We start from the raw sequence: 22575 nt of genomic DNA, 5'->3' as shown, positions 1-22575 counted from the left end.
CTCTGCAGATGATACAGGTTGTCACATATCATGCCAAAGATGGCGGTCAAAAAAGGAGTTGAGTCAAAATCGCTCCTAAGGGAGAGGAAGACAGACGATATTGTTATTTGTCCTCTGGTTTGTTCATTTGCTTCTGACTGTTTGCCCTCGTGTCCAAAATGTCTGCAATTTATTTCCTCCTCCTTTTATTCTTTTTGAACTATGTCAGTGGCGCATAACTTTTTATTTAGCTCTTTCCGATTTTTATGACTACCTTGGCTTTTTGCCACGTCCATTTATTTCTTCCGTTACTTCACATTTTGAAACACAAGAAGACCTCCTTTGGCGTTCCTTTCGCCTGGAAATCGCATTTCCTTAACTTCCTTCTTTGGAACTCATTTCCTGACCCTGCGATGTCACGTCTGATTTGTAAACTGAGAGTAAAAGCCGCGATCTGAATTTCTAAAACACGATAACAAAATGACTCTTAAACTTCTCAACTTATTTCTTACCAATTTTGGTCTTCGTAATATGAGTATTGTAGCATTTTTTTTCTCCACTTCCTGTGGCAGCAGACTTACGAGTGTGTGTGAATGTGAATACCACTGTGGAATGGCCTGTGCAGAACACACACACACACACACACACACACACTGAAGCACACACATACGTTCAACCCATCTGTGGTACACTACAATTTCTCCCACAGACACACACACACATCCACAGACCTCCATTCATGCCCCACACCCACCCACCCACCCACTCCATTTCCTTAGCCCTCAAAAACCCCAGAAATCCAACTGACGCAGATGAGCTGCGACCGTCTTTATTAGGTGACGACCGCTCCCCTCTCGCAGTCGTTCGTCCACCCCACTGGTACCCGATACCCAGGCATTGGTTGACATACCACTTCCTCCATCTCTCCTTTCCATCAATCCCCTCTTTTATGTAGACACAGATGTCCAAGATCTTACACACTGCGAGTGGGCGCAGATGGCTTCTATAGCAGCACGTCAATCACAGCTTTGCGGGGAGAGCAGGGAGATCACAATCCACCGGACTGTCTGCATGTGTGTGTGTGTGTGTGTGTATATATACTGTATATATAAACATACAGGATATACTGTTCGTGTTTGTGTACATATGTGGGTGCCTGTGCCGGTTTTCTACATTGTGTGTGCTGGCTGTGTGTGTCCATGCTATATGGTGACACTGATGATGATGGATGACGGTGTGTGATGGTGAGGCTGATGTGTTAGAAGGCCATACCTGTGGAGCAAATATAATACAGAGCATATGTTATGTCTCTAGTGGACAAACCAGAGACAGATGGTTCAGAAGGTTAATGCAATTGATATTTATTTGTTTTAGTTAGAAGACCTAGTTATTGTTATATAAGTGTTGAGCAAAAATGGGTTTCCTTTGATTGACAAATTGCACATTAATCGTGGGAGCTTCTATTTAATTAGCTGAAGATATTCCATTATTTTCTTTATAATTGTAAGTAAAGATTGATATGTCTATATGCGTTTGTTCACCATGGGCTGTCCCTGGTAGAAATATGTAGTAATTATAATATATTTAGTCTTCATACAGTAGTAATAGTAGTTGTATTAGTAATGATTTTACTACAGTTTTAATAAGGAATGTAACTTATGATTATCTTTTTTTATTTTATTACTTGATAATGTCGAAATATTGAAAACAGTTATAAAGGCCCTGCTACAATTTCTCAAACCGCACAATCAAAAAATATAATCAGTCAAATATGAATATGTACATTTAAAAAAGTATAAAACATTTTAGAAAACAAAACAAATTCTAAGATTTTAAAAGCTGGAACTAGGGAACGTTAAGTATTTCTACTTGATTGACTAAAGTCATAGATAAATCCACTTTACTGTGGTTACACTGTAACCAATGCACATTTACTATTTGTACTTCCTTGGCCTTTGAGGTGAACTGAAACAAAATGTAATCAGGGGGGTTCACTTGTTGTCAGGAAGGGAGTGTGCCTCTGTGTTAATATAACACTGTTGCTATTGTAAAGTCTCATGTCATAGTTGTTGGAACTCATCTTCTGAGATTAAACGTTAACTGACTGTCAGAGGTTTGGCTGCACATCAGCCCGGGATTCATCAAGCTTGGCTGCATATTGTTAGCATATACTGTACTTGAGAACTGTGTACACCTGAAGGGAAGGCAGCGCAGAAAACCCATCCTTTTAAATAATAATCCGTTTACATCACCTCCCCCCCCCCACACACACACACACCCCTCACACACACACACACGCACGCACGCACGCACGCACGCACGCACGCACGCACGCACACACACACACACACACACACACACACACACACACACGCATATACTTACCTACATGCAGTTTGTCCCCCTAGCCTTGACTCCATATGAATTATTCAACCAATCACTCGGCTGAACAGTCTGAACTGCGTCCCTGATTGGGACATGCTGTGTTCACTTCACAAATGTCTCACGCTATACCTGACTGACTGTCTGACATGCGCTCTGTCTATAAGTGTATGCAAATGGGAGCGTGGAGAAGCAATTAATGTTTTGGATAGCACTAATATTAAACCCATTTTTGACATTATTATAAAGTGGAAAACATTGAGTGTTGAGTGTTATGTAAAATGAAAACTTGGGAGATGCTGTATTTTATTAATGTTGTGAAGCTGTTTCTTTGTAGATCTACTAGTCTTTTGTTAACCATCCTAATACATTGTCCCACACATGATCAACACCAACTATTTTTTCTCTCCTTCTCCCCTGCAGAGATGTTAGAGTCCAGTAACCTGGTCACCTTCAATGGCTTGGCCAACAGCTCGAGCTACGACACGTTCCTATTGGATGAGGAGCGAGGGAGGCTATTGGTCGGAGCCGAGGACCACGTCTTCTCATTCGACCTCGTTAACATCAACAGAGAGCACAAACAGGTATAAAAAAAAACTTCCAGGGGAATCAACTTTAATTTGGTTACAGTTTGGGTAATAGTTTGAAAGTTGAATGCAATTGTGTTCTCTTCTCTCTCTATCCTCCTCTCCTCCCTCTGGAGTCCATTATACCATCTCTATACCTCCATCCCTCCCACTGTCTGTCTTTGGTCCAGACAGGCCTGTCCATAATTCCATTACTCCACCTGGACTAGGTTAGCAGTCCTTTTATCTGATTCAGGGCTGCTATCCCAGACACAGACACAAGCGAGGCAGGGGAAGGAAAGTGCTGAAATATACATAGTCAATGCAGAGAGAGAGAGAGAGAGACAGAGAAAGAGAGTGAGCGAGTATCTCTGAATACTTTTTGCCCTTGGCTCGGATGTGTGGTTTTTCGCTCTTTTGTTCTGATCTTTGCATCATTATGAGAAAAGAGGCCCAAAAAGCTGTGATTAAGCAAATCTAATGTAATTACCCTGAAATGTGCAGCGCAGATCCCCACGAGACGACAACTCAGCTGATCCAGGGAGGAGATAAAGTCTAGGAATAGAATGAGGAACGTGTGCTGTGCATTGTATGGACGTAATAAAGCATGTGCATACATTTCCTGTGACTATCCACATCTGTGTGGCCACCTTAAAAAAGAAAAGCCAGTTGAATCGTGCCCAATTTTTGAGTACGTAATCATCCCCTTACTCATTACGGGTCACACATGCACCATGTGTGTTTATAATTCATGTGACACCGGGGGCCGCAGATGGATTCGTCTTAAGGACAGTACAAAGCCATCATTTATTTCACAGTGACTCCCATCTCTTTCAAAAAACAAAGCACCAAAAAGCCCCTCTCTCTCTCTCTCTCTCTCTCTCTCTCTCTCTTTTATATTCCAAATGAAAAGCACAACCACATGCTCAAGACTTGAAATGCAGAAAGTAGTTGGACTTGGAACCAGAACTAATATCTATTTATACCAACACACAGGAAGTGAAATATGGATCGGAAATACTCCTGTATCAAATTCAATTTCACATAAACACAGTACTTCTTTTTTAACTTTAAGTTTGTTTTCCCTCATTTTCCTTTTCCTGTCGCTAACGCGGTTTCCTTCTCCACTTACATGCAGTCCATCATTATACAGTTCAAAATGCCATCCCTTATTTATCATGCAGCACTGATGGTGCACTGTATATACAGGGGGGAAAAGGGAAGTGAGTAAACCGAGAACTATCAATATAAAACATGACAAATCCAAAGTCATTCTCCTGGAATTAGACAAATGGTGATTTCCTCTGATTCACTGCATGGACTCGCTGCCTTGCCTCTCTAGTGGAATGTAAATCTCAACCTCTGTAACCTCCAGCAAAGTATGACTTTGTCTTTTCCTTTCGTTTTCTCTGCAGATCGCGTGGCCCGCCACCCCCTCCAAGAGGGATGAATGCAAGTGGGCAGGGAAAGACCTCGGGGTAAGTCCACACACTCATGATGGCATCATCGTGTCACATCTTCCACTACAATTCTTTGCTTCTATTGTTACACAAATTATACAGCTGTCATGCATGCTTCCATGAAATTCTTCACATTTCTCTCGGGATGTGTTTTCATTGCCTGGATCCAGTCCTAGTACAAGTGCTGTCGAGGAAGGAAATTAGTTTAGAAAAAAAACAATAGTACAGCGTCCTCTCCAAAGGCCATCTCCTACTGACACCGACAACTAAACACACTGTATACGACAGATGCCCTGTTATATTGATAGGTACACAGTGTCTCAATGGCACAAGGACAATGACGCAATTACCTCAGAGGTTATTTGCTGCTGTTGGGAGTATGTTTATGTATGTGCCTTGAAGAGTGTGCGCACATGTGCATATTTATGTGGGAGTGTGTTGTTTGAGTTTCCCGTTATCTGGCGCGTTGTGTTAGCTCACATGTGCCTCTCTGCGCGAGTTTGCTGAGCACACCATGTGCCACTGGGTTTGTCCCTGTGCACGATGGCGTTGGTGTGTGTGTGTGTGTGTGTGTGTGTGTGTGTGTGTGTGTGTGTGCTATCTATGTGTTGCTGTTTGGATAGGCCCTCTCCGTGTTGTATCTGATCTTAATTTCACGGCTGGGTGAGTCTGGAGTGCAGCGGCTGCAGGGTTTTTTAGGATTATCTGGAATTACACTGTCCCTTTTTGAAATCACAGAGGTTTTTACCGGGGTCGAAAATACAGTTTTTTTTTCTCTGCTCAAGCAATACTACACCAGGGCTCCCTCGCACAGTGGAAAGAGAATGTGTGTGTCCTGGCAGAGTAAAAGTCGCACGAAGCACAATGATGAGGTATTTGCGTGCTGTGAAAATGTTTACTCTTGAAAATGAGGCGGTGAGAGCACAGACGGAGTGCAGCATGGAGAAGCCTTGATTAGGACATTACTGAAGCATTTCAGAGCTCCCAAAGTGATGTGTTTCGCCAAACCGCAATTTACAGCCGCAGAACAAATGTAACAGCTGCCCCCCTCCAAAATGCCTGATGGCTGTATCATACTCCTTTGGCAGGATGGGTGTGTAACATTGCCCAGGTTGTTGCATTTGGTTCGGCGAACAAAGGGCTCAGATACTGTGTAGTTTGGATTGCCAATTTCACACAACTGCCTGATGTCATTTCCAATTATTTCCGGCTATTACAAATATTAAAGGAACACTTAACAGACGAAATTAAGTAACCCTACCTTTCCAATGCATTTTCCATATTCAATTTGGAGACCTCGGCATAATCTCAAAATTGTACTCGTCTCATCCAAATATGAGAACCAACACACAAATCTGTCCGCCCATTTCTCTCATGGAAAGTCAGCATCAATGGCCAGTCCAAAGAGAGTCATTCATTTGATCCAATAATGACTCATTTATCCTCTGCGGTCCTTGCGGTTTCCACATAATGATATGGTTTGTGACCAGGGAAACCATTTTTCACCTGGAGGCAACACAGAAAAGCCGCATGTTTCGAAGGACTCACATAAACAGCTAACGTCTGTCAGTGTTTAGGTGCAACTTACCTACCGCGTAGTGTAGTCTAACTCGAAGACAGCCATGTAAAATTGTAAACAGAGCTGATGCCGGGGTTTGGGGGGGGGGGGGGATAATAGGAGTGGAGGAAATGCATATAATAAGGGGGCGTGAGAATGATGTGGGGGGGACATGTGCTCTCGCTGTCAAACAGTAGGAAACACAGAGGGTAAAGTCATTAAGTCACACCGCCCAATAGACACAGAGGCGTGCAGGGCTGAGGTCAGCCACAAGACATTGTGAAAGTTGAGTCTTCCCTCCGTGAACTCAACAGTGCTGTGGCTGAGATAGGCCTGTTGCGATAGTGGGCTGATCATGATGGGGAGTTGAAGGGTGTCAAATGTTTTAATGGACTCCGGTCTATTAAAAGTAAAGGAAAAACAGATTTCATATTAGAGAATTTTTTTGGGGACATTTGAGTAAAATAATACTTTTTCTTTCTTTTCTTGAGAGTTTGACAAGAAATGTCGATACAATTCTTACGTCTGTACATTCAATTTGAAGCTGTAGCAGGTTAGCATAGGTGAGCATAGTTTAGCATAAACACTGGAAAACAGGGAAAAGCTAGCATGGCTCCATCCAAATGTAGCCTGGTAAAAGGTTTTTTGTTCTTAATGCTAAGGTAAGCTAACACGTGCCACGCTTCAGCTTTATGTTGAATGTGTAGAAACATACTGTAGTTCAGCAAGAAAGTGACCAACCACAGTTCACCAAATGTCCAACTATTCCTTCAAGCAGGATTACCGAGGAGGAGGGAAGAGTCAGTGCTTAAACATGAGTTTCTGCCCTTTTGAAAAATAGACATTTGTCTTTTTTGGAAAAGGTTTCGCGGTGTGTGTGATCCAAGTGTCAATTCAAGCAAATGTCATCACTCAAGTGTGTGAACTCAGCGCAGCCCTTGTATCCATTTGTGCCTCATATCTGGGACATCGTCAAAACTGAAATGCCAGGGAGGTTTTAGAAGCCTGAAGAGAAATCACGTGTGAAAAGGGAAAAAAGAAAAGAAGGATAATTCGGGCTGTCTGCATGTGATATGCTGTGTGTGCCACATCTCCAAAATCCCCAAGCAAATGTGTACTTGTTTGTTCGGTGGATATACTCGTCGTGTATTCATAACAAGGCAAACCCCAGTCCTAATCGCTTAAACACATGTTCCCGAATCAACTCCTCGGGGCTGCTAATAACCCCTTCCACATTAACCAATCCCGTTGATTAGCGCTCTAATAAACAGTCTCACACCAGTGGGACTATCAACATGCGCCGCAGAGCCAACCCAAATACCATTCAGTAAGTTCAAACACATGGATTATGAGTGAGCCGAGGCAGACTTGACTGATTTAACTTACAGGTGGGATCTCTCTTGAAAGGGGCTCACTTTCTTTCTTTTCCAAACCAACTGGAAAGTCCCCCCCGCTTTTTAAAGGGGGATTCCAACAGAGCTTTTTTAACTATATTCTCCATGATTCTCTGCTTTCTATTAGTTTCTAATTCCAATTGAATCACATCAGGGCTTTTCTCTATTAAACCTGTCAGCGTTATTTTTTTTATAAAGGATAAAAACTTAATTCAAACTATATGGATATGGGGCAGGACGTGTGCGGACAAATGAAATGTCTTTCATAAAAATCCCCAAAGTGTCACATACTTTACTAGGCTATATAATACCCTATGCTGGTAGGATTACTAGATAAACAGAGACATTAATGCAAACACAAAATGTTTTTTTTTAATCATTTTGCCAGCTGCACGTCTCGCTGTATGAAATCATTGGGGTTTTGATGGTCCTCCTGTCATTTTCTTTTGCAGAGAGAGTGTAATAACTTCATCCGGGTCCTCCAGCCCTACAACCAAACCCACCTGTACATCTGTGGCACAGGAGCCTTCCACCCCATCTGTTCTTTCCTGGAAATGGGCAAGAAGGCAGAGGTAAGACATTCTATATGGTGCATTAAAGGTGCACTATGCAACTTTTGGTGTGTCAGATAAGTGAACAGTTTTCTAAGCTATATTCTCATAACTGATTATACATACTTTCCTCGCAGGAAAATTGGATACACTGTTTAAGTTAGAAAGCTAGCTTCTGAGTTAGCGTTTCGGTGTTTTTGCTGTTTTACAACAGCAGGGCCCACATTTTAGTTTACAAACATATTCTTGTCTTACATTTGGTTCCAGGTGAGTCAGAATAATTTTTATTTTATTAATGATGAAGAGAAAATGTGTTTTGCGAACTGAATGCAGGCTCTGCAAATGTAAACAAATCCCCCTCCTCTGATACTGCATAGTGCGCCTTTAATGTTAGTGCTATTAAACATATGAGATCCTTTTACCTTAACTAAATAGCAACCACACTGCATTGAATATATATACACACACACACATACATACACATGTTTTTTTTTCTGACAAGCACAGCAGCAGTCCTTTCCTTCATTGATTGTCTTCTCATCAATGTTTTCATGTGTGACAAGAAGTGGAAAAAACGTGGAAGAAAGTGGTCCCTTCATGGTTCAGCTGTCTGAACAAAGCAGAGAACACCTCACTCCTCCATGAAAGTTTAACCAGTCATCTTGATACAGGCCTACAGGTTAATCAATGTAGCAGCATGGGTTCTGCTTTCTGACAATGGGGAGTGGGAATGGCTGTTTGCACCATGCAGGTTTTGAGTATAGAAGACCCCGCATGAGCTCAGCTGAGTTTAAAGTAGTGTTGTCAGTAATTGATTTAAAAACATAGAAAGGTTGGGTGCTCTCCTGTGACTTTTCTTAGAATATAGTCAAAAGAATCTGACTTCTTCTTGCTACCTATTTTATTTCCAATTATTACCTTTTCGTTGCACACTTCAGAATCTATTGTTGATCTGTAACCGAAGCAAGAACAAAGTCAGCAGTACGGAAATCATCTTATGGCGTGAAACTGTCACACCTCCCATCCTGAAAGCGAGAGCGCTATAATGAGTATTTGGCGTAATTTGAAACACGGGTCTATTAATGTACCTTACGCCCAGGCTTAATGTGGCTATGGCTTGGCCTCGTTCTGAACTCCGACCCTTTCCCACCACAGGATAACATCTTTCGACTGGCCTCACATTTCGAGAACGGCCGCGGGAAAAGCCCCTACGACCCCAAGATGCTCTCGGCCTCGCTTCTGATCGGTGAGTTTTGATCCCTGCCCTTCGATTAGTTCCAGGGAGCTCGCATTCTCTTCAGAAACTGGTCATTAGTTCCTAACTATCCTTTCTCCCATTGGCAGATGGAGAGCTGTACTCTGGCACATCTGCTGATTTCATGGGAAGGGACTTTGCTATTTTCCGTACCCTGGGTGATCATCATCCAATCAGAACGGAGCAGCATGATTCAAGATGGCTGAATGGTAAAAATAAAAATAAATTAATAAAGACTATGAGCATGTGAAGAAATTATCAAGTGTCAAAAAAACTGAATTTTATTCCCAAAAGAGTTCATTTTCCTGAAAAAAAAGTGTTTTGTGTGATCCAGTTTTCCTTCAAGAAGAAATTACTAGATTGTACTGTTTATACTGTTTTTTTTGTAACTGCACTCAACTCTTAACAAGATATTTTGCCTGAAGAGGTAATTTGCATCTACACGCATTCCAGTATTCAGACTGCTAAATATGATACATTTTCAAACCCCACAAACTTAAAAAACCTTTACTATTACAAAGCAATACAATTGGACACTTGTGGCCTACATAAACCTCAACTATTCAAAATTCAGTAGGTGGAAGTAAACCAATTGTCATTGGCCAGTTTTATAGAAATAATACCACTGAGCTTTTTCAAAGGACTTTCCAAGCATTACATTGTCTCACAGGCCTCAGGTCTCCAATCATTGCCATTCATGTGCAGACATCAGATATGGGAGACCATTCACAAAGTCACTGGATTTTGCCTGTGCCTCGTAAGATTAGTGTGGCAGCAGGAAGGTTATTGACTGTTCGGTCTGTCTGGCTATCTTTCGGCACCATGGTGGACTTAGGGCGCCACAAAAGGTCAGTTTGAACCTTACCCTCAAGCTGTGCCATCCTTTTTTCCCCCCCTTTCGTTCCCACAGAACTAATCCGCTCTCAGCTGTTTTCCTGTAGCGGAGTCAAATTCCTCGCAGTTCTCCCTTAAACCACGTCCCCTCCCTCCCCCCTCCACCCAGCCAGCACCATCAAAAATCACAAACAATGTTCTCTGCTGTGCTGATTACTGTGACATAATAATAAAGAGCGTTGTTAGCGCCTTAATCCCCATCGATCTTTCACCTTGTTCAAACAAATACGCCGGGGGAATTGTGTCCGTTTCAAGGCCCGGGCAAAATCCAAGTCTTTTTTTTTTCCACAAAGGGGGGGATTGTAATTGCATGGATTACTGGGGATGGGGATATTCTATTGAGCCTTTATCAACAAGGTTACATGGTGCTCAAACGTGACAAGAGAGAAACTTGGGAATGAATCCTTAACAGCCTCCGATTCCATAAAAGGATTTAGGGTTAAATGGGCAGCTTTTTGGCTTGGCTGGTCTCGATTCAAGCCTTTTTATTTACACTTCCCTTCACCCTATAGTGCCCTCTCACTCAACATTGAGGTCGGATTAAAACCTCCGCCGAATAAAGTAGCCCTTTGTTGGGGAAATGAAATGCAATGAATTATATGACCTCAGTGGCAGGCGACACACGGGCAGGAGCCTGTTTTTGTATGCGGTGTCATGCAGTCTTTAATTTATGAATTTTGTAGATTTAATGGGACATATTCGCAATGGAGTATGAAGTGTGCGTGTGCGTGTGTGTGTGTGTGTGTGTGTGTGTGTGTGTGTGTGTGTGTGTGTGTGTGTGTGTGTGTGGGGTACACATACCAGATCCATACCAGAGGTCTCGCACCCGCACACAGCGCTTATAAATCTGCTCTCCACTTTGGCCACATTTGTCTTTTTCACAGCTACTCTATACCCCGGACGACCATGAAGGGCGTAACATGGCACGGCTTGTTTCTCTCCAGGCTAACCCCCGTGCTTCTGAGACACAGGCTCGTTTTACGCACGTCGACGCCACAGTGACTGCGGCCACTTTTTCTCAGTGCCTTTCTCTCTCTCTCGCTCTATCCCTCTCTCTGTCTCTCTCTCTCTTCCCCCTTTCAAGTCGAGAACATACTGTATATCCCAAGCATCCCCCTAAAAAGGCCTATAGGCTATAGCCCCACGTTTAGCTTTGATTTCCTCCTGTGCCCTTAAAGTCGAGATGAATTTATTCAAGTGTTACCCAGGGACAATCGGAGCCATGTGTGTTTGTCAGGATGTGGTCTGGAGACAGGGGTTATGTGGGATTTGGTCTTGGAGAGCTCACTCGAGGCTCAAAGTCAGATAGTGTAACGCCAGGGGTGTAAAGTGAATGGCTGTGATTACCGAGCCGTGACTGGAGACTATCATATGGGGGATTGGTTTTCGGAAGGTGTAAAATAAGGGGGTGAAAGGATTGTCATTAGGCCAGGGGTTATGGATCATAAATGTACAATTGTGTAGCGTAGTGGTGTGTGCGTATGAACACATTTCAAATGGGTGCACATTTTACAGCGAGCAATGTTGTTTGTGTATTTTTTTCTCTCCTCTCTAGACCCCAGGTTCGTAGGTGTGAACTTGATCCCCGAGAGTGACAACCCCGAAGACGACAAGATCTTCCTGTTTTTCAAAGAGAACGCCATGGACGGAGAGCACACTGGCAAGGCTACCATCGCCAGGATAGGACAACTGTGTAAGGTAACAACACACACACAAACTAAACCCTCCTGAGATGCACCATCCTTTCTTTAAAGAAGAGTACAAGGGAAACAGAGAGAGAAAAATGAAAGAGGGACTTTTCTTTTTATTCTTTATGCACTTCGAGAATAATGTCGAAATCTCGATAATAAAATGGAAATTCAATTTGGTGATTAAAGACGAAATACAATCTGTAGAATAAAGATGAGATATAAGTGTATAATGAATAACAATTTTTCTTTCCGTGACCCTTAATCTCTTCCATATATCTCACATACTGTATCTGCAAGGTCTTGCAGAGATAACTACATGTGTATGCCAAGGTTTTTTAGTTTTTTGTTGCAGAAATACATTGTTTTGTTTCTGTCTTTTGTATCACAGAATGACATGGGAGGCCACAGGAGTCTGGTGAACAAGTGGACCACTTTCCTCAAGGCCCGGCTAATGTGTTCAGTGCCCGGGGTCAACGGCATTGATACGCACTTCGACGAGCTACGTAAGTGTTCTATTCTTTTCAACAGTATGTGGATAAAAAGTTGTACTTGCTGCAGGCTTCTTTCAAAAGCTCTTACCTTCGCACCATTCTCTGCTTTGTGTTTTTTTTCAGAGGATGTTTTCCTCATGAGCGCCAAGGACCCAAAGAATCCAGTGATCTACGCTGTATTCACCACATCCAGGTATGGTACACACCCTGTCCACATCTTTTCACCGTGACCTCCCAAAAAAAAAATTCCGTGCACTTAGGCTCAAATTCCTAAATAGCTTGACAGACTTAGTCGCTTGGCTGTATCATTTTCTGTTTTGCTGACGTCTGTTGCTAGGAGATCTGAACGAGCTGATATGTATTCAGCGACGGGTGGAAGTTATTTCCTCCTGTATTTGAAAAACACATACGCTTCATATTTCCTCTTACTTCCCCTTTGAAATCCGTGCCTTTATCTGTAATTTCCTATCCATTTAAAAATGATACGGCAAGTGAGCGCACAACCCCCCCCCCCCCCCCCCATGTCTCATTCCCAGTCTGCCATAATCCACTTACAGGTGTCTCATGGCTGCTTTCCCCTATACCCAAAGTCTCAGGATTGGAGATTGCTTTTAGCTGATTCCCCCCATGCCCTGCTACCTGTCCAACCCCCTTTAATTTCTTTTTTACATTGAAACCCTAGCATAGGCTTGTAGTAAGGTAATCAGATTATGGAGCAAGAGGGAGCAAGAGAAACACAATATTCACTCAGCGGGAACGCACGTCTCTGCCCAAGCATTGAATGGGGTTTTCAAAGGATCAGGCATGGCTCTATTGAAGCATGCGGAGAGGTGAAGGCACGGGGGCATAACGCAAGATAAGCGAGTTGAAATGGCACAGATGGTGGCACTTATCATGATGATGATGATGATGATGATGATGAATTTGCATTGGGGAAAAGGAGGGGTTTGTCCAGTAATAGTGTCTGTTACTGGCTTTGAAAAGGAGGACAAACACTTCACCATCAATCACTGCTAATGATGAGACAGGTTGAATAGAACAGTGGCGTGAGCTAACGCATACAGACAGAGGGGCCTCGTATCACAAGGGGCCCCGTATGGCTCTTCTTGGCTTCCTGGTATGGTATTCAAAGAGAGAGGTCGGGTGGGTGCGCGGCGGTGGGTGTACACCTACGTACCCACATGCAAAATTCAATTATGGGGCATTGAGGAATTGAGAGGGCTTTAATTGGTTTTCTAAGTGGCCGGTTCTGGGAGATGAATAGAGCCCGAGATTCAGAGGGACCGGCTTTTAATATCACTGCCTAATGAGGCACAAAGATGCTGCCACTGACACATCCAGTGTTCGATTGTGCTGTTGTTTGTGGGTTCAGTCGATGTGTGTTTTTCGGAGGGGGTTGACTGAATGTGTGTGCCTCCCTCTCGAACTGTGTGTATCTGCACAAACACATGTTGTTCTCCTTCTGCTATAGAATAGAAATCGGAGTGTCTTTTTTTTTTTTTGCTTCTTCTTCTTTTCGTCCCCGCAGTTAATTGAATTTCTCTGTAATTAACATTTTCAAATGCTAATCCATTCATCTTCCACGGCTTGGTGAGTAACTTTCGGCTGCGTGTATGCCAGCCACATCCCATAATTAGTCTGATACAACAACTTCCCATTGCAGTCGGGCAAGACAAAGGGCGCCCCGAATCTTATTGAAGCATTCTGTTCCTGCAAATGCGAAGAGTCTTGCTGTCTAAATTTAAATCTGATGATTGATTCATTTTGGACCTACTAACAAATAATTCCTAAAGCTATAAAAAAATATGGAAACAGGTCCCCCTTTTATATTGTCAGAGGTTTATGGACTTGACGGTGTAGCCATCTTTATCCCAATCTCCCTATGAACCTTTTTTATTGACTCTTTTTGGAATATATAATGGAATATTCCTGTGGAACTCCCCAAAAAAAATGTCTCCACCTTTAATGAGTCACAGCTCAAATTGCTGTCTTCTGGATGATCTCGGACAGAGCACGAAATGAAATAAAATCCACATATATTCCCCTCTCTTATGTTTGGCATGATTGATTGACCTTTCCAGCTTTGGACCTCATCTGGTGAGTCAAAGCCAAAATCCACCCATCTGGCTCCTCGAGCGAACACTCCAAAAGCAATGGAGGGGATTTCAAACATGCTCCGAACCAGGTCTCCTGTTTTGTTGGTGGTGTGCCCACATTCCTGTCTGTTCTCAAGAGGCTGGAAGCAATCAGAGTGAAGTTCCAATCTGTCATTCCTGTACTTAGGTAATGACAACCTTGCTCCCCTCCGTCTTTGTGCGATGAAGGGTCATTTTGTTGTCTTTCTTCAGTATGCCACAAGCTCCTAATCCCTGTCTTGTGGGCCGATCGTTCGTGAATCCCCTTTGTTTGTTTCTGTCATCTTTCCCTTTATTCCACCGCCCTCTTGCTCCCTCCCTTCTCTTCATTCCTAAACTCTTTTCTTTCTATCTCTCATCCCATTCTACATTTCTGTCTCTTTCAGCAACATCTTCAAAGGCTCGGCAGTGTGTATGTACAGCATGGCAGACATCAGGAGGGTTTTCTTGGGTCCCTACGCCCACAGAGATGGACCCACCTACCAGTGGGTGCCTTTCCAAGGGAGGGTGCCCTACCCCCGCCCTGGCACTGTGAGTCTGCACACAAACAAAGCAGTGATACACACAGAAAACAACAAAACGCTGCTTCCTATTCTTGAACGTGTTTGAATTTAGAGGTGTTGTGAGCTATTCTGGAAAATGCTTGTCAAAATCACTTTTGGTCAAAATCAGTGAATATCTCCTTGCGATCCGCTACCTGTACCTACTGTGTGTTCCCTGAAACACAGCATAGGCATGTTGCGAACTACGGCGGGCCCCTTTTGTTAACATACCAGGTTACAGAGCGTGAGCTGTGTATTAACCAACACAGTACAGACAGGTAGCGGATAGTGATAGTGAGAAGATATTAACTGATTTTGACAAAAGGAGATTTTGTCATCAAGCATTCTTCAGAATCGATATATCCACTGAAAAGTGAATAGATAAAGACAACATCATGCGCCCGTCAAATATCTAAAACTTTTCCCACCATTTTGGAAATCTCAGTGCCCCAGTAAGACATTCGGGGGATTCGACTCCACCAAGGACCTGCCTGATGATGTCATCACCTTCGCCAGGGGCCACCCGGCCATGTACAACCCAGTGCACCCGATAGGCGGGCGCCCTATCATGGTGCGGACCGACGTGGACTACCAGTTCTCCCAGCTGGTGGTGGACAGGGTGGAGGCAGAGGACGGACAGTATGATGTCATGTTCATTGGGACGGGTACGCAACTTCAGCATGTGTTTTCCACTAAAAATGCTTATTCTTCTCTCTCAGTCATGTATTTTTTTTTATCTAATCATTTAAATCAGAACCAGTTTATTGGAGTTTAATAGTAAGCATATTTTAACCTTCTTTCACAATGAATAGCTGTTTTGCGGATTGTATATCCAGGTTAAAAAGTGATTTGGTTTGTTGCTGCAAGAAGACTCATCATGACACCTCATGATCTTGATCCTCTTGCAGAAGTGATGATTCTTTTTTTGGTTTTTCTTTTTATAAAGTTGGCAACTGTAAAACATTTCTGAATATTTTTTAAATCCAATTTTGTAAACATTACAATGCTAAACAGACCTTTTACTCTAGCATCTATGAACCGAAAAAGCTCAACCAAATTTAGAGAAAAAAATATGCATTTATTTACAGTTTAAATAGGGCAAGAGTACATATTTCAGAGGGTTTAGTCATAAGCATAAGTTATCTATACATGATAAAAACAGACTGGAATGTACACTGAATCTGAAAGTCTGTATTCTTTCAGATGTGGGCACCGTGCTGAAGGTGGTGACGATCCCCAGGGAGAGCTGGCATGACCTGGAAGAGGTGGTGCTGGAAGAGATGACTGTCTTCAGGGTATGACATTGAGAATTGAGTGTTAACAATTTCTAAATGGGATGTCTCTTAAAATACACACGATAAGTCTATACATGTGGTGGTAAAGCAGCTGCGCTCCTATTTGTTTTGTACAGGAGCCGACTCCCATTACTGCTATGGAGCTGTCCACCAAGCAGGTAAAAACTTGTTTTCACACATAATAATACTTTCTCCAAAAGCTGTTGACAGGTGCTGCAAGTTCTAGCCAAACAGAAAAAAGTGGGAACTTCTGGGGCCTTTATGCAAACGCTGATATCCACAAACAAAGATGTCTAATGAAGCAAACCCACAACTAACTCCTTTTTTACTGCAAGCCTCTCCAACTGGAGCCACACAGGAGTACTTTATTTTAACAGCCTCACTCTTTCTTCTGCCCCCACAGCAACAGCTGTACCTTGGCTCTGGGTTGGGAGTATCACAGATGTCTTTACACCGTTGTGAGGTGTATGGGAAAGCTTGTGCCGAGTGCTGCCTGGCCAGGGACCCTTATTGTGCCTGGGACGGCGCCGAGTGCTCCAGATACTTTCCTACCGCCAAGAGGTAGGAGCAAGCACACACGCCAAACAAATCTTTGACCTTTTATTTATGCTCCGAGGGTTTTTTTTTTTTTTGCTGAGCCCCCATGCTTTTTCTTTTCAGCAACATCCTGCCTTTGTGTTAATGGCGTCACATTGCAGTCACACACCTGGGAGTTATCAGTGCACCTGCAGTCTGCTGCTGCAATTGGCTTTTAAATACTTAGCTTCAGGGGCATCTCAATATACAACTCTGTTAACAGTAAGCTTAGACCTCCACTGGCCCATTTGCAAAATGCTGTGAACCCAAAGAAAAATACTACGCAGGGATACACGGTACATGCCAAAACATCTAAACATGGAAGTAATCTAGAGGCAGAATATTACACAGGCACAAAAATACAGTCATTAAATCCAACACACGGACGGGCTCAGTGAGCATTCCAAGAGGTACGATCCAAAAACCTGGGTTACAACTCCTGCCAGTAACAGTTGTTCTAAATTGTGATCCTGTCGCCCTACCACCAAGATGCACACACACACACACACACACACACACACACACACACACGCACACACACACACACACACACACACACACACACACACACACACACACACACACACACACACACACACACACACACACACATAAATATACATCTACACAAGAACACACACACACACACTCACACTAAATTATAGTCAACAGGAGCTGTCTGACCGCTTCACCCTGCAGCCAGGAGGTATGAACATACACACCCTCAAATTACCCTGTGCTGTAACCAGCGGGATTAGGCTGACCACTACAGCCCTCACACACACATACACACACACACACACACACACACACACACACACACACACACACACACACACATAGACATACACCCCTGCGTCTCATTCATCCAGAACTTCTCACACCGGCGGCAGAAGTAGACCAGTGGGTATACTCCAGCTTGGCAGGGTTACAGAAGAGGTGGCACACCCCGTGGTTAAAGCCAGGATAGGCTTGTCTCATCGCTCCCTCTCTACACTGCAAATATTTTCCCTGGCCAGAATGAGAACCAGACTCCCATTGCTTTGCACGTGCTCAGACGGCCAAAAAAGACAGGAATGTTAGCCCAAGAAAAACGCACACAGAGGAGGGACGTGTGTGTGTGTGTGTGTGAGAAAGAGACAGAAAGACGAGCGCACAAATATGCATGACACACCGAAAATAAGGACGTGCCGTGGTTGGTGGCCATATTTTTGCGTGCTGGATTCACACGCATAGGCTACTGACCGTCTCTCATTCCATTTTTTTTTCTTTTTTCTTTACCTCCTCTACTTTTTCCCTCCACCTACTTTATTCCCAGTTCCCTTTTCCGCCTTACCTCTGGCTTACCCCGCCTCATCTCCGGCTTTGAATTTTTACAGCCCTGCCTTAAGAGATTTTTAAACATGGCCATGACAACTAGGAACATGGGAGACACTTTAATAGTCAGTCAGTAAAGCCAGGCTATGAATAAGCCTCGCCAACACAGTAAAAAAAAAAGAGTGATACAGTGGACCCTCAAATTGAAAGGACAGAATAGCTTTTACAAGGCATTTCAAGGGTGAAAAACAATACTGTATGTGTTTCATAATAGCAGCTCATCAGAAAGCAATGAAGCATGCTCTTTTATTACTCTCCAGAAGAAACATGCTTGTTACAATGTGACAGGGTTTCTTTATTTATTTCCCCCCCTACTCATGTGATTTAACAGTGAAGGTTGAATAAATACCCGCTTTCCAGTCCTTTCAACAAGAGAAGCTGAATGTCGTATTAGGTAACATTGCCCCCTAGTGGTTGAAGTCAATTATTACTCCTTTCATTAACTTCTACTGTGTGTTTCTTCCTACCTAGGCGAACCCGAAGACAGGACATCAGAAACGGAGACCCTCTCTCCCAGTGCTCGGATCTTCAACATCATGGTACATTAACCACTCCACGCACACACACACACACAGTTGTGTTTTCATCACTTCTGAGGACATTACATAGAGTTACATTCCTTTCCTGGAGACTTGCCATTACCATTACTTACCTAACCCTTACCTTAACCTTAACCTTAACCTTAACCTTATTAACCTAAACCTAAACCTAAGTCTGGCCTCATTTTAAAGCACCCTAAAATGTAATCTTTTACATTATGTGGACTTCCATTTCATCCCCAAAAGGAAGGCAAGTCCCCACAATATCAGTGTGTATACAGAACAAAAATGTCCACAAAACATGTGTAATACATGCACACACAAATATACCCTACACTCTCTCCTTTTCTTTCCACATATGTCTCATCCCCTTGTCTGTGTGTGTGTGTGTGTGTGTGTGTGTGTGTGTGTGTGTGTGTGTGTGTGTGTGTGGGGGGGGGGGGGGTGTGGGTGTGTGTGTGTGCTTTGGTTTGAGTAGAAGACACAGACGGCTTGGGAAACAGTGTTGAGGACAGGAGTGTGTACGGCGTTGAGAACAGCAGCATGTTCCTGGAGTGCAGCCCCAAGTCTCAGAGGGCGCTCATCTACTGGCAGCTGCAGAAGCCCAACGACGATCGCAAGCACGAGGTGCGTATGTTTACCCACTTAATTAAGACGTGTACAAATGCAGCTGGATGATTTAAACACACAGGCCTATACGTCTATTTCACACTTATTAAATTGCACAAACCACAACATAATGTCTATGCCTAAGGCTACAAATTTCCTTCTCTGTGTTATCATGTGATGACCTCCCAACCCCTTTGACCTATGACCTCAGTGTTTTACTGAAGGGTGGTAACCTTGGGGTGTGGATGTTTGGATTGACTTTTGACCCTATGATGTAACTAATAACCTCTGCCTGAGACTTTCTCCTGTGGTTCTTATTTGTCTAACCGGGGCGGTTCAGGGCGTGTGCTGTCGAGACGGAGAAATACAATCCAGGAAGTGCAGTTTGAGTAACGAATCCATGAGTTTTTAAGGCTTAGCTTAAATAATATGATATAATATTATACCGCGACCACTTTATCTTTTATCTAACATCCTATTCCTCCGAGTTGACACCCTCACTGCTTCAATACAATGGTCTCATTTAGAGTCTGTGGCTCATACTGAACCTTTGGATTAATCCAAATACCATCCCATTATATTTGTGGACTTGGGCCGTGGGAACTTAAAAAGACCCCCTCCATTCAAAATTGTGCATTATGTCAGTTTTTGATGCCAGAGTTCTAATATATTGTGTTCCAATATGCAACTTACTCACAATGTGTTAAGGAAGCATGAATCATCAACTGTGCATACACTCAAAATGGACTTTTAGGACATCTTGCATTCAGTATTTAAGTTTTAAATTGAATATGTAATTGTAAAATATTTTGCATATTCAACATGGGTCTTTAATGTTCTAAAACCTCCAGTCCCAACAGGGACAAAACTTTTCTCCATCTAAGCCCGTTTTCTTTTTTCATGCTTTTCTTAATTCTTTCTTACGTTGTATTTATTTGTCTTCTCTCTGTGTCTTTTTGTCAGATCAAGGCAGACGACAGGGTGGTCCGCACAGAGCAGGGCCTGCTCATACGCAGTCTGACCCAGTCTGACACGGGCATCTACCACTGCCAGGCTGTGGAGCACGGCTTCATCCAGCCCCTGATGCGCCTCAACCTCCAGGTCATCCCCACGCAGAAACTAGTGGACATCTTACCTGCACTCTCCGGCTCAGGAGGGGGCGCTGCTGGTCACTCTGGTAAACAGAGGGTGTGGTATCGAGATTTCCTGTCTCTCTTGGACCACCCGGACCTCAACAGCGTGGAGGAGTTTTGCGATCGAGTTTGGAAGAAAGAGCGCAAGCAGAAGAGGGTGAAGACTCCCAACACTAAACCTGACAACCCCGGAGGCTCCAACCCCGCGCTAAGGCCGAAAGCTTTTGCCCCCAACGCCCAGAGGCAGCAAGCCAGTCCACCACAGACCCGGACATGGCCCCAGGCTGGAGGAGGTCCGACGGTGGAAGGGCAGACGCGGAGCCAGAATCCCCAGAAAGGTCAACCAACGTCGGGTATGATGAGCGGCCAGGCACCTAAAAACAACCAGAAGACGCAAACAGGCCAGAAGGTGCAAGGCAGTGCGGCCGCTTCTCAGGCTGCGGCGGTGGGGGGGTCTCGGGCAGGCAGCCAGCACGCGGCCAAGTGGAGACGGATGCAGGACAATAAGAAGGGACGCAACAGGAGGACCCACGAGCTTCAAAGACCACCACGTAGTGTTTGAATAGAAAAAAAAGCACACATGCAACCAGATCTACACACACACAAGCACAAACCAATGCATCCACACATATAACACACAAGCACATTCTATAGATTGTGTATCCAATGTGTAATCCTCGCCCATACAAAACAGCAGAAAAACAAACCCCATAAGAACAACTTTTAGGTAGAAATACATGAACTGCAGCTCTCATTCAAAGACTCAGACACAAATGCACATAGTCTGTGAAGAGGACAGAGATGACTGAGAAAATGGAGTGCATACTGTAAATGTGTGAGGATACGGCCGGTTGCCTGGGAGACTGCCTGGCAGACACTTCAACCTCCTGTACATAAGCTACTAAAAATAAGACTGGGACAAAAATGTTAAGTGAGGTGTTTGTTGGCAAGCAGAGGGAATAATATGCGTGGACATATTAAGTCTTAGATCCACAGTTGTGGAGACATTAAAAGATGCACAGACGTTTATGCAAGCGGGAAATGATGGCATTCACTGCAATCTGCTGCCCTCTTTGACCTGAGCATGTGAACTGCAAGATAGTGTATGTGGAATGGATTTTTTTTTAAACTCTTATTTTGAAGGACTGTTTGAGGAGAGAAAAAGAACCATTCGAGTGGAAACAAACAAAACTGCCTACAAGGAGAAAAGGGAAAGGTTTGCAAGGGGTTCACCTGGATGTGTGCGCAGCTTGCAGTGGCCCTCATGTTAAAACAAATAGAAGCATTATTACATGCAAAAAAAACTGCAAAGTCATGCAAGGAAAGTCATGATCCCCCTCCACCTGAGGCTGGGGCAAAGCATTGTGCATGTTGTTGTCAATCAATGTTTTAATAAGCTAGTTATTTTATGGAATTCTAGAGGCTTTTTTTTTTTTTTTTTTTTTTTTTTTACACCCTACCTTTTAAAAAAACAAAAACAAAAAAAAAGTTACATTTTCTTTTATATTTCCTTTCCAGACCAGCGCTTCTATTTTTCAGGGCAAAAATGACAAGCAACATAGTAGTCTCATTGTGCATTATCCCTTCTGCTTGAGGAATTTTGTGTAAGTTATTATGTTGTTGCTTTTTCTGGGATTTATAGAATCTGGGCACGAATTCCAGTGTGTAGACTTTATGCTAAAAACCCAGTCTGAGGTAGACTGCCAGTTGTTTTGTGTACATATATACAACAAACTTAACTCTCTGTGTATATACAGTACATATACAGTACAAGAACACCACTTGATTATTATTTATTGCTCATTGTTTTGTGAAAGGGTTGCATTTATTTTTGATATTATGGTATTTTTGGCTCATCAACATATTGGAGAAGAAAATGGCGACAGCAACTGAGAAAACTACAATGGACCAACTGGTGGAAATGATGTCAAGAAAATTTCCTTTTTGGAGATACATGGGTTGAAAATGACTTAAGTTTAGGAGCAAGACTACATAGGGTTTGTGTCATGAACTGAATCCCCCACTAACGATAAGCACAATTTTGTCTCTTTTGACCTCCATTACTGATGATTTCATCACGTTTTCCCTTTCTCCCGAATTCATCCAACATGTCTCTATTCATCCAGTAGCCATTATGTGTAAGATAAT

At 43.2% G+C, this 22575-nt stretch overlaps 1 protein-coding gene across 2 annotated transcripts in view; it reads left to right on the top strand.

Moving 5' to 3' along the window:
- Positions 1-21873, top strand: part of sema3aa (sema domain, immunoglobulin domain (Ig), short basic domain, secreted, (semaphorin) 3Aa) — a 33577-nt gene extending 11704 nt beyond the window's left edge. The window contains exons 2-17 of one of the 2 annotated variants that reach the window (XM_080051136.1): positions 2785-2945; positions 4343-4405; positions 7792-7911; positions 9046-9136; positions 9235-9354; positions 11595-11737; positions 12119-12233; positions 12345-12414; positions 14743-14887; positions 15344-15563; positions 16102-16193; positions 16310-16351; positions 16597-16754; positions 18618-18685; positions 19164-19312; positions 20258-21873. In XM_080051136.1, the coding sequence (XP_079907262.1) occupies positions 2785-2945; positions 4343-4405; positions 7792-7911; positions 9046-9136; positions 9235-9354; positions 11595-11737; positions 12119-12233; positions 12345-12414; positions 14743-14887; positions 15344-15563; positions 16102-16193; positions 16310-16351; positions 16597-16754; positions 18618-18685; positions 19164-19312; positions 20258-20989 (2489 nt within the window). In that variant the 3' untranslated portion in view covers positions 20990-21873. Of the gene's footprint in view, positions 1-2784; positions 2946-4342; positions 4406-7791; positions 7912-9045; positions 9137-9234; positions 9355-11594; positions 11738-12118; positions 12415-14742; positions 14888-15343; positions 15564-16101; positions 16194-16309; positions 16352-16596; positions 16755-18617; positions 18686-19163; positions 19313-20257 lie in introns of both variants that reach the window. The other variant, XM_080051135.1, reaches the window with a different exon arrangement.
- The last annotated feature ends 702 nt before the right edge of the window (positions 21874-22575 follow it).

This window comes from Ammodytes marinus (assembly GCF_949987685.1).
Source record: "Ammodytes marinus genome assembly, chromosome: 22".
Classification (NCBI taxonomy): Eukaryota; Metazoa; Chordata; class Actinopteri; order Uranoscopiformes; family Ammodytidae; genus Ammodytes; species Ammodytes marinus.
This window is presented reverse-complemented; position numbering and strand designations above follow the sequence as displayed.